Raw genomic sequence first — 13145 nt, 5'->3', positions numbered from 1 at the left:
GGACTTAATACGACGGTTTGGTTCAAACCCAGTTTTGATCTCGGCGATTCGACTCCACAAGCGTTACGCCGTTTCAACAATTTAGAGACAAAGCTGAATCGTCTTCCGGAACTTAAGGAAGAATATAATAAATTCATGTCCGAATATGAAAGCCTTGGTCACATGACTTGCGTAGGTGATTTTGGTACTGTGGATTCTAAGTACATAATTTCTCACTTTTGTATTCTCCGACCGTCAAGTACCACGACTAAACTCCGATTGGTTTTTGACGCCTCATGCAAAACGACAAATAATAATTCTTTGAATTCAGTCGTTTACGCCGGTCCTAAGCTCCAAGCAGACATTAACGAAATTTTAATAAATTTTCGTATACTTACATGAAATTTGCTTGTCAAGTGACATTTGTAAAATGTTTCGAATGACCTTGATCGAAAAAAACTCAACGCAATTACCAACACATCTTGTGGAGGTTTCAACCTGATCAACCTTTAAAAGTGTATGAGTTCAACACGATCACATATGGCGTTGCTAGCAGTCCGTACCTAGCGATCCGAGTCCTGCATCAACTGGCTGACGACGACTGCGAGAAGTATCCTTTAGCGAGCAAGGTTCTAAAAAAGGGTTTCTTCGTCGATGATATTCTGTGGTCGGTGAGCAGCTATGATGAAGCAGCTAGGCTACAGGATGAACTGTTAGAGTTGCTGAGTGGAGGAGGATTTCTGCTTCGTAAGTGGGCCAGCAACTGTCCCCAGGTACTAGCTCGGGTTCCAGCTGATCACCGCGAAACGCCCATTGCATTCGAGGATGACAAAGACCTGTCGATAAAAGTTTTAGGTCTGCAGTGGCGACCCGCCGAAGATGTGTTTTCCTTCGTATTCCATCCACTTCCAGCTTCACAGGCGATCACCAAGCGTAATGACTTGTCACATATAGGTTGTCAGTATGATCCCTTACGTTTCGTGGCTCCCTGCATATTCTACGCGAAATGCTTCATGCAGAAACTCTGGCTCCAACAGCTGAGTTGGGATGACAGGCTGCCTCCGGAACTGGAGAAGGTGTGGCTCACCTTCATTTCAGAGCTCCCGCTGTTGTCGAATTTTAGTCACGAGCGCCAGGTTACTATCAAGCAGCACAGCTACTACCAAATACTAGGATTCTGCGATGCTTCAGTTCAAGGAATATATGCATAGTTTTAACGATCAAGGTGATACGAAGGTCAGTCTGGTCATTGCAAAGTCCAAGGTTGCACCCTTGAAGACAGTGACCATTCCACGTCTCGAGCTAATGGCTGCGCATTTGTTAGTTAAGTTAGTCAAATATACGAAGTCAATATTGTCTGAACGAATTTCTGTTCATGAAATACTCTTGTTTACCGATTCCTCTGTGGTGCTTAGTTGGTTGAATACACCCAGTTACAAAACTTCTGTGGCTTCGCGTGTCTCTAAAATTTTGGAGACCGTGCCAAGCGATTGTTGGTTCCACGTGAGCGGCGCGTCCAACCCCGCTGACGTGTGCTCCCGCGGTGCGCTGCCTTCCGTGCTGCTAGCGACAGCGGAGTGGCTCGGGGGACCGAACTGGCTAGACGCACCAAGAGAGAATTGGCCAGTAAAGTCAATTGATCAATTTCAATCGGCAAATGTGCCAGAACTCAAAATTCCATACGCGACTTTGGCTCAAACTAGCGTGCAAGACACAACACGTGATTCTGGTATGTATAAGGTAATCCCGTTAGGTATACGTAATGAAACACACACGCGCCGCGCACACACACATGCACGCATACACATACGCATACACAGCAGATTCAAATCTTATTTATAATTTAACTGAAAAATACAACTGCAACTGATATCGAAGCAATTTCAAACGGTTACAGCATCACTTAAAAGGTTAGCACCTTATGTCACCCCCTCGGTTTTCTCAGGGTGGGGGGTAGGTTGTCTTTCGCCGACCTACCGTATCAAAAGAAGTATCCATTATTGCTTCCTAAAAAGTGCAACTTTACAAATATTCTTATCGACTATTTTCATAAAATTTATTTACATATCGGTCCGCGTACATTGCACAGTGTAATCAGTCAGAAATACTGGATTATTGCCGGAAAATGCGTTGTAAGATCTCGTTTTAGGAAATGTATTAGGTGTTTCAAAGTCAATCCTTCACACATACAGCCCATCATGGGCAACTTACCGAAATTCCGCATTGAAGATATACATGCTTTTCACACTGTCGGAGTTGACTGTTGATATAGGCGGTCATTTCTTTACAAAAGAGAGTAACAGACGTAACGCGAAAATTTCAAAATCGTATCTTTTAATTTTTGTCTGTTTTTCAACTCGCGCGGTGCACACTGAAGTTCTCAGTGCACTTTCAACTGAATGTTTTTTCGCAGCTTTCGATCGTTTCACTGCTAGACGTGGTTTATGTCAAACCATTGTATCCGATAACGGAAAAAACTTCGTATCCGCTGGTAGGCAACTCGCGGAAATCACTAACTTTTTTAACCAAAACACTGAAGATGTTTTAACCGGTTTCAACAATCGAAGTGTTAAATGGACTTACAATCTGCCTACAGGATTAGTGGGATGTATGAAAGTGCCATAAAAGGGGCCAAGCTCCTTCTAAAGCGCATCGTGGGTACGCGATCGCTGTCATTCGAAGAGTTAAGCACTCTCTTTGCTCGTGTCGAAGCAGTGCTGAACTCTCGCCCGTTAACAAGTGCGTCGAGCGACCCGTCCGAGTTCGAGGCGCTCACGCCCGGCCATTTCTTAGTCGGTCGTTCTCTATTAGCCGTTCCAGAGTATGATCTCTTAGACGAACCAACTTACATACTAACACGCTGGCAGCTAGTACAACAAAGTTCCCAACAATTCTGGAAATTGTGGCGAAACGATTATCTGCACACGTTACAGCAGCGACAAAAATGCCATAGGAATAGTAGTAATATTCAAGTTGGCGAACTCGTTCTTATTCATGCTGACGCTCCTCCGCTTCAATGGCCTCTTGGTCGCGTGACGGAACTTTATCCTGGAGCTGATGGAGTTGTACGGGTGGTAAAAGTAAAAACCCAGAATGGCGAATACACGCGACCCGTTGTAAAGCTTAGTCCACTTCCAATGGAATTGGATTCAGCATAATTTTTATTTTCCTTTGTTTCTTTGCATGAATTTAACGCAAGAAGGTGTCAAATTTATGACAATTTTAGGTTCGAAATAAGTCATTTATTTTACTCAATTTACAGCTACACGTGTTTAATTCATTAAGTCAACAAATTCTTACACTATACAGTCCACTTACCTTGTTCAATGCCATCCCTGGTTTGGTTTGTAAACTGGGGAATCTGGGGTAGATTCCCGGTGGGGGGTTTATGTACGTTACATTGGGCAGATATAATTAGTAATATGTGCATTAAAACCTCCTGCACATTTCAAAACATACTGGCTGAATGAACTTTCCGCTTTCTCCCGCGCGGCGGCGCCACCAGGAGTCTCGCAAAATTGACAGCTAAAAATGTATGCCGCCCGGCGCGCGCTCTTTTAAATGATTCATAAAAAACTGTGAAAGTGCTGTGATTGTGTCCTGTTTGTGTCCCTGGGACTGAGGAATAGAGCCAGAACAAACTGTAAGTGAAACCTATATCTTGACAAATTCGGTTTTGCTAATTATTTCAATATTCAAATGTAGTTCAAACAGTTGGACAACTACTCAGGCTAATAGACCAAAGATAATTATAACCACTACGTTTTGTAACTTCCAGAATATGAAACAATCAAAACTATTTATTATGATCTCGGGCGAACAAACGTTAGCGTGATCTAACTTGACTGCTAGCGCCATCTCTGGCCACATATGGAAACTACACTAGTGCGAGGTGGTAACTAATGTAATGAGGAGGGCTATCGCGTATGAATTCGCCACTAATAAATAATGTCAAATCTCATAGTTTTTGGGTGAGCTACGCGGGTGTATTTATAATAAGAATATTTTTGAGACAGTTTTGTCTTTCGGAAACCTTTGTCCTCCCTTTTTTCCGAACAAAACGGAGACTATGCAACACTGTGGCATGCTCGATAATTTTTATGGTAAGGTTTTAAGGTGTATTAAATACGATTTTTATCTAAACTTTGTTTTCACGCCCGTAATAACAGACTTTGAAAGCCATATTTAAAAACCTCGCTCAACAGTGCGCCATCTAGTGAGACAAGAAACGATAGCCCTCTTTCATTTTTCATTTCATATACAAGGATTCTGTTTTTACTTGGATAAAGTACTTAGGTAGAAAACTTTTGAAATTTTAAATATGTCTTTCTTACCAGTGCAAGTCCCACGTACAGCAAAATGACGGATATTATATAAGGAATTATAAAGCTTCCCCAAATTAGTAGTGATATGCTAAGGAAGCCTGAAAAGGAAAAATAATAAGTAATTAAATTTACTTTGTCCACTATAAATACATGCAGTTTCTAATTTGAATTATCTAATACCTTTAAACGAGCAATTTTAGTATAAGTATATACAGGTGATTGGTTATTGAATACATTTTTTTCAAGGGTACTTATGTAGTCCTGTCCGAAATCTATTAGTTTCCTAGATATTGCCGATTTTAAGATTTTTCCCAAAACTACCGAATCACGTGAACCAAAAATTTAAAAAAAATCTAAAAGAGATTATTATATTATTAGGTACCAGTAGCGGATTTTATTAGAAACAAGTACACCAAGTAGCTAACACACTTCAATTTTAAAAAATATAGGTAATAAGATAATTAAGTAGGTAGCGCAGACAATATACGCAGGAAGTACCTTTAGTCGACTAAAGGTACGTCCTTACTCTCCGACGGTCGCCGATGAAAGAGACCACAAAAGGAAAGCGATCTCTCCTCTAGTACCATCCTGACAGCCCCCTAGAGTATTGCTAGTACGACGTCATCAAATATCCGACACGGCCTTTCCTGACACCCTGACGTCCTCCTCAGGCTCCGTGAACGTATCAGACTTACGGTGCGGAAATGCCAAATCCTGACGAAATCGTCTGGTTCATTCCGCATATCCCTGGAGTTGTCCACATCATCATCGTCATCGTCTTCGCTTAAAATCAACAACTCCGTAGTCTAGAGCAGTACGTCAAATCTACCTTTAAATGCCGGTTGAATAATATGCAAATTAGCGAATTTAATGTCTCTAGAACACAAAGAATAAAACTTAGTTCAAAAACAGAGACACGGTGATAGGGGCCCGAAACGGCCGTATCACACACACACTACATTTTGTCGGCATAGGCACCAAGTTCGCATACCTCCCAATGGCTGCCGGCCTAGGCTCAAAGTTAGCATACCGCACAGACTTAAACATTGTAGGCATATGGTAAGCTTTTGATTTTATTAAAAGAAATAACGAACATGATTTGAATTGTTCGTATATTGGCGGCCATCGATGACGGAGCTCAGTCGTTGTACGGACATCGAAGGAAAACAAGGTAACTGTGATCGTGAATTAAATTAATACTTTGCTTATTGCTTACTTTGATTATTGCTTGGCACTGTTTCGTTTTGTATTGTACATTTATATTTGTTTTTTAATAAGGTGATAATATTTGTTCTTGGCCCTCTGGGTTGTGGCAGAATATCAGTGTTCTGCTCCTATGAGCAATGTTGACCACTGAGCCATGACCCTTTTGCACTACTGCAGCGCACACAAATAATTGAAAATTGTTTACATTTAAGTTAGGACTGTTCTTTTTTTACTTATTTATGTAATTTTGATTGTGTGTGTTTGCAGTAACAAATAAACGTTTTATCTATCTATCTATCTAATATGATTTTTATAATTGCAGTTTTACTTTGCTTAAATTAGTTATCGAATTCTTTAGTTTAGAAGTGAAATTCGGGAAAAACATTCTTCAAAAATATAAGTGAAAATGCATTTCGCCATTTTTGAAAATTCTACCCTTAAAGGGTAATAAGGGGGAGTGAAAGTTCGTACGGGAAAAAAATATTATTGAAGATATCATTATAAAGCTTTGTGAAATTGCTCCTAAACATAAATAAACAAATACATATTTCACTTGTTTGAAAATTCTACCTCGGAGGAGGTAAAAAAGGGGGAGAATGCTAGTACGGAAACATGTTATCACCATGTTGTATAATATGATAAATGTGCGTGTAGTTTTAAAGACGAATGAAAGAACCTACGAATAAATATTAATACGAATAAATATTTATTCGTAGGGAAGAACACAAATATAATTGTTTTTGGAAACTATGGAGGTGAAAAAGGAGGGGGAGGGGGTAGAAGAAACTTAGAGTAATACTACGTTTTTTACGTGTATGCGACACCTGTAATAAGGTATATTTAGGGCAGATGGGACGTTATTTTGCGACTAGGTACAAGGAGCATGTTTCTTCTTTTAGGCATAGACGCTCCGAGAAATCCAATTTCGCAAAACATTTACTAGAATATAACCATGATTTACTAGATTCACATACATACGACATATTACATGTTTGTGAAAAAGGATTACGTCTGAGTGTCCTAGAGCAGATGGAAATAAATAGGTCCAAAATTAGGGGTGTCATTATCAATGAATAATTAAATTTTGCGTCATTGCCATTGGTATTTTCTAGTACTACAGGCAATTAAAGTGAAAGGGAAGGCATCGTTCTGAGTGAGCTCATTCTTCGACCAAGCGTCGTAGGGTCAACATCCGCTGATGATGCTTCGGAGAGAAGCGAAACACGTGTCCGGGATCTTAGTTGTGGTGGTGGTGGTTCTCTTGGTGGTGGGTTCAGTTACGTTTGAGTTGGTTATTTACGTTTTTTATGCGGAGGGAGGGCGGGTTAAATTGCATGAATTACATTTTTTTTGTTATGGTATTAACAAAATCACCGCCTTCTAATACATCTCAATCTCAAAATCACTTTTTTATGAATGCTAATGCCGTTCCGGTATTTGATCCGACTTGCCAAGAGCAGACTATAGACGCATGGATCAATAAAGTAGATGAGTGTTCAAAATTATAGCAATGGTCGGAAACCCAATTGATTCATTATGCTTTACCGAAGCTAGCCGGTGTTGCAAAAATTTGGTATCAGGGTCTACCCTCAATTAATATCACATGGTCGGAATGGAAAGATAAGCTTACCAAAACCTTTCCTAACGTGCAGGATTATTCACGACTTCTACACGATATGTTAAATCGAAAAGTAAAGCATAATGAATCATTGGAAGTTTATTTTTATCATAAAATGAATTTATTAAATCGATGTAAAATATTTGGAAAAGATGCGGCAGCAAATTACTCAGAACCGGAGCACATGCAAGGTGGTAGGACCTTGTGCAAGGTCCGCCCGGATTGCTACCACCATCTTGCTCGCTAATCCTGCTGTCAAGCAGCTGTGCTTGCACTGTTGTGTTTCGGCGTGGAGAGTAAGACAGCCGGTGAAATGGCCGTCTTGAGAAAAACTGAGGCAGTTGAGAAGTTTAAGCAGCCCACTAGCAACACGAAGTGCAACAATTCATAGGTTTAGCTAGCTTTTTCCGCAAATTTGTAAAGGACTTCGCTATTGTCGCTAGCCCTTTGACACAATTAAGTACTAAATAAAAACATTAAATGGGAATGGATTTCGAGACAAGTACAAGCATTTGATTCCCTGAAGACTGAACTTGTAAAAAGGTCGATACTAGCTTTATACAAGTTATACAACCCACTTGCTAAGACTTCGATCCACACCGATGCATGTAAAACTGGTATCGCGGGTATATTATTATAGGAAGACGATGTGGGTAGATGGAGGTGGAGGGCTGTGTCTTACTCTAGTAAACAGACCACTTTAGAAGAACAGAAAAATAATTCCTTCGAACTCGAAACACTAGCAGCGATCGTGTCTCTAAATAGGCTTCGGGTGCATGTTTCAGGCGTCAAATTTACCATAGTAACGGACTGCCTAGATTCCTGTCTAGATTCCTGTTTAGATTCGTGTCTAGATTCCAGCAGTGGTGTAGGGGTTATAGCACGCAGCACGGAATGCTGAGGACCTGGGTTCGATTCCCTGGTCTCTTTTTCTGGTTTTTTTGTGCATCCATGTCTCAGTTTGTATTTACGATATGATTTCACGGGATACCCGTAAAAGTAAAATATTTGGAGTTGAAATAAAAAATACAAAAAGACTACAAATATCAATTATAATTTGATTGCTTAATAGCGACATCTCTTGTCTGGGTGAGCAGTTGGTTCCGAAAGAATATGACGTCTAAAGATTGTTTTTTTGGAATCTTTTTGTATTTTTTATTTCAATTCCATATTTTTTGTTACTTTTACGGTCATCCCGTAAAACCTATATCGAAAATACAAACTGATATATAGATGCACAGAAAAACCAGAAAAAGAAGACCAGCGCTGGAAATCGAACCCAGGTCCTCGGCATTCCGTGCCGTATGCTATACCGCTATATTCCTGTCCAGCAGTGGTGTAGGGGTTTATAGTACGCAGCACGGAATGCTGAGGACCTGAGTTCGATTCCCAGTGCTGGTCTCTTTTTCTGGTTTTTCTGTGCATCCATGTCTCAGTTTGTTTTTAAGATATGGTTTCACGGGATACCCGTAAAAGTAACAAATTTGGAGTTAAAATAAAAAATACAAAAATACTCCGAAAAATCAATCATAATTTATATTTTAGTTTCGGATCATACTATACAATAACAAAGCAAAATATCATCGACTGAGAAATTAATGGATGGGTCTCCATACAACAACTTGCTTCATTTTTAACCGACTTCAAAAAAAGGAGGAGGTTATCAATTCGGTTGTATTTTTTTTTTTTAATGTTTGTTACCTCAGAACTCCGTCATTTATGAACCGATTTCAAAAAATTTTTTTGAGTTCGTCTAGGAATGCTTTCAATTAGGTCCCATAAGCAGCAAATTAGGATCTGATGATCGGATCTTAAGGGAATCGAGGGAACTCTTCAAATATTGTAGGGACACCTATGGTAATTTGGATATATTTAGCAGTAACTCGTGCATTTGCTCTTGCAAATCATAATTTGGTGAAGTGGAACTGAGGATGAAGACCAGATTTGACCAACGGAACTACTACTATCAATAACAAGTATTTCACGGGTTAAATTTAAATTATCATGATTAATATACTTACCTAGATAAGCAACTAAGAAGAAGCTTTAAGTTAATGATTCTTTCGAACTGATCTGATGCTGAAGCCAGAAGGTAGGTGACGGAACTCTGTTATAAAACAACGTAACTAAGTCGTGTTTGGGCTTAATGGAATAGTTGTGAGATGTTCTTTGGCTACAAATCACTAAAAAGTGAGAAATAAAAAAAAATTTTAACAAAAAAGTAAAACCGACTCCAAAAAAATAAAAAAATAACAAAAAATGGAACCGACTACAAAACCCTTGAAAATATTTTTCTAGGTAAGTAGGTACGTACTAGCTCGAAGTCGGTGACTCAGCACGACCCAGCAGGAGGGATTGAAACCCATAGTATGTAGGTGAAGTAGACGACTATTGTGAATTGTCTCACTCCTGCTGGCTCGTGCTGAGGCACCGACTTCGAGCTAGTACGTACCTACTTACCTAGAAAAATATTTTCAAGGGTTTTGTAGTCGGTTCCATTTTTTGTTATTTTTTATTTTTTTGGAGTCGGTTTTACTTTTTTGTTTTTTTTTTTTTTCTATCGATCTGTATAATCCACCTAAGGAAATTCGCTCAAAAATGTTTTTAATGACCTTACGACGAATCGAAACTAAACACATATTTTCAAAATTTGGGATACTTATAAAGAACAAAAAAATTACATTGTATTGGCTTCGTGCACGACGGTGGCGACGCGTAGCGTTTACAACATTTGCGGAGAATTTACTTCCAATTTTTGCGATATTGTGCGCTGCGATCGTTGTCTGTACCTACCCCCACCACCCGCTTCGCACATAGCCAATAATCATCAAGGAAGTAAGTATAAAGTACCTATGTTAAAAAAACACTGGTATTAAAGCGATTCATACTTTTACACTCCCTTTATTGGCTCGAAAAAAAATTAAGACCTACGGCGTAAAAGCTGTAATTTATTCAACTGTCCTTTATATGATCCCAAGGAAAGAGGACCCAATGAAAACAAAATTTGTAATGATGTTACCTTTACACCCTTGTGAACCAAAATATGCCAAGTTTACGATGTCTTAAAGTACATCTAATTCAATCCTTGTGTTTTCACCAGGGCGTATAGCACACGTATCTCTGTAACCAATTCTCTGTAACAGTGCATCCAATGAGGGCTATCGTTTTTTGTCTCACTAGATGGCGCACTGTTGCGTGAGGTTTTTAAGTATGGCTTTCAAAGTCTGTTATTACGGGCGTGAAAACAAAGTTTAGATTAAAATAATATTTAATACACCTTAAAACCGTACCATAAAAATATCGAGCATGCCACAGTGTTGCATAGCCCCCGTTTTGTTCGGAAAAAAGGGAGGACAAAGGTTTCCAAAAGACAAAACTGTCTCAAAACACAGACATTCATTGCCCCGGAACGCATATTTGCCATAATTAATTTCAGATATTGCAAAATATTCACAAAATTATTCTAATTATAAATAAACCCGCGTATCTCACCCATAAACTATGAGATTTGACATTTCGGAGACCTCACGCTACACTAGCGCTTCTAGTGGCAAATTCATACGCGATAGCCCTCATTGGAATATAATATTTCTTGTAGTTTTTGTTAATATTGTTACGTTCGTGGGGTGAGTTCGTGATTGAAAAGCACTTTTAACGCCGACGAATAAGAGTAGGATTTATTATCACACTGTTACTTAACTTTACAAAATACTTAAAAACAGTTCACAGTAATTTCGCACTCTAAAACTCACTTTCGACGCCATAATTCGTGAGACTAAATTGACAATTCATTGTGCTCAAATGTTGCCACAGTCAGGGTAGTGCTGTTCGTATCGATAAAATAAAACATTACGGGATTGGCTTCTTGTGACATTTATCCATTATTTACGGTGACAATATCAAATTAGTTTAATAATTTACTTTGCAATGTAAGATATCATTGTAAGAAGTGCAAATACGAACCAACGACAATTATTTCATTATTGTTTTGATTGGCCTCACCTTGAATCCGCTTTATTTATTTTATATGCGCATGATATCATTGCCGTCCCCGAGTGCGCAGTGCGCTAACCGAAGTAATAGTTTCATCATTATCTTCAGAAGAGACGCCATTTTGTCACCGGTAATGTGTCGCGATTGGCAGGGGCAGGGGGACTACTACGTAATTCTAAAATTGAAGTTCGTATCGTACCGGCCCTCTCACTTGCGTATTAAATAATATTAACGTCAGAAGGACGGCAAGATACGAAGTTCGAATTTTATACACTTCGTAGTATTATAGGGCCAGGGGAGGTGCGGGGCATTCGTCGATTACCCACTTTGAATCGTAATAGATCTTATGCCTATGAAACGATTCACGAATCGGACCGCGTGCTCTTGAATCGATCTCAATTTATAAACCTAATAAATACTACTTATAAAAAATAATATCTACCAGTTTTTCTTCCCTTGTCCAAAGTACTTCCGAATTCCCACCCTAATACTTACTTAAGAAACTTACAAAAACAAGTAGGTATTTAGTAGTTCATCTATTCTAAAGATCTCGTTTTTCTCCATGAAATTGACAATTGCAACAACAATATTCCCGTCATTGTACAAAAAAATGCCACTTAGCACACCATTTAGTCGAATCGACACTGAATATCGATATCGGCTACATCACTATTTATTTTGTCGAACCCTGGCAACCCTGTAACTGTCATTCTCTCTTGCCGTAAGTCGTTTGTCACGGACGTCTAAATAGTTCCCGTACAAAAAATATAAACAACTGATAATTTAAATAAGAGTCATTTAATATTAGCACATAGTCAGTGAATCTTACAACAGTGAAAATAATGATTAAATTTGGTTAATGAAGTGAACTAACAGTGATTTTTAGATTCGCACTCACAGTTGGTTATTTGTTTCGCATCGACATTGCATTGATCTCTCGCTCCATTACTATGCTAGCGAGTGAGACGGGTGACTTTCATACCAGGATCGATTCCGATACTTAGTGATTTGCAGTGTGTGTTAATCTACCCGGCCTAAATTTAAAGTGGAACTACGTTGTTAATAATTTGAAATTTGCAATTATAGGCAGCGTTTAAAGGCGAAATGGCACCAGAAATATGCTTCAAATGTAAATCTTCTGCTGAAATAAAAACATCTGTACAGTGTGCAGTATGTCATAACAGGTATCATTTTGATTGTGCTGGTTTATCAGAGAAATTATATTTACTAATGAAGATCGAATCGAGACAAAATTGGAAATGTAAATTATGCAATAAGGTCACACAAAGAAAACCAAAACTGCAAAATAATGATAAGATACCTAAAGTCCAAAAGCTTTCTTCGCCTAGTAAATCCGTTACTAGAAATGCTGCTGTCGTTTCTCCTACACCAAGCAAAGTTACTGAACGCAAAAAACAGAAAATAAACAAACCTACGCGTAACTCCTTTGATTCGTTATCGGATTCGGAGGATATGGGAATGGATTACTCTCCGCTCCGATCCTCTTCACCTATGAGTATGCTGAATAGAAGCTGTCCAGAAATAGCCGTGAGTCTACATTTACGATTGGAAACCATGGAAGGCAAAATAGCATCGCTACAAGAAAAATTACTAAGTGCAGAGCGCGAGATCGAAAATCTACTTCTTGAAAATTCCACGTTAAAAAAAACAATTAATGAATATGCAACAAAAATCAATAAACTAACACATATTTGCTCAAAAACTCCCAAAAATTCACCGAAATCGGGGAGAAAGAGCCTTAATGCAACGCAGATATCTCCCAAGCCTTGTACCAGGCAGCCCACCCCCCGACCCAGGTCCGAGTTATCGGGACATTCGTACTGATACTGGCGAAGCCTGTAAACAGGATAAGATTAAACTTTGCATAATTAGCAATCTAACGAATAAGAAAACGCTCCAGGCTATTGAGCATGCGTTCCATGGCGAAGTTAATTTCTGTCACTATGTGGCTCCAAATGGTAGTATTAAAGATGTTCTGAAAAATTTAGAGATGAAACTAGAAT

General features: G+C 39.0%; 1 protein-coding gene across 1 annotated transcript in view; it reads right to left on the bottom strand.

The window, feature by feature from the left end:
• Window positions 1–13145, bottom strand: part of LOC141428803 (uncharacterized) — a 35290-nt gene that overhangs the window by 3189 nt on the left and 18956 nt on the right. Inside the window, exon 3 of the mRNA XM_074088820.1 lies at window positions 4314–4402. Coding sequence (XP_073944921.1) covers window positions 4314–4402 — 89 coding nt within the window. The remainder of the gene's footprint in view (window positions 1–4313; window positions 4403–13145) is intronic.

Source organism: Choristoneura fumiferana, chromosome 6 (assembly GCF_025370935.1).
Source record: "Choristoneura fumiferana chromosome 6, NRCan_CFum_1, whole genome shotgun sequence".
Classification (NCBI taxonomy): domain Eukaryota; kingdom Metazoa; phylum Arthropoda; class Insecta; order Lepidoptera; family Tortricidae; genus Choristoneura; species Choristoneura fumiferana.
Note: the sequence above shows the minus strand (reverse complement) of the source record. Positions and strands in the feature narration are given on the sequence as shown.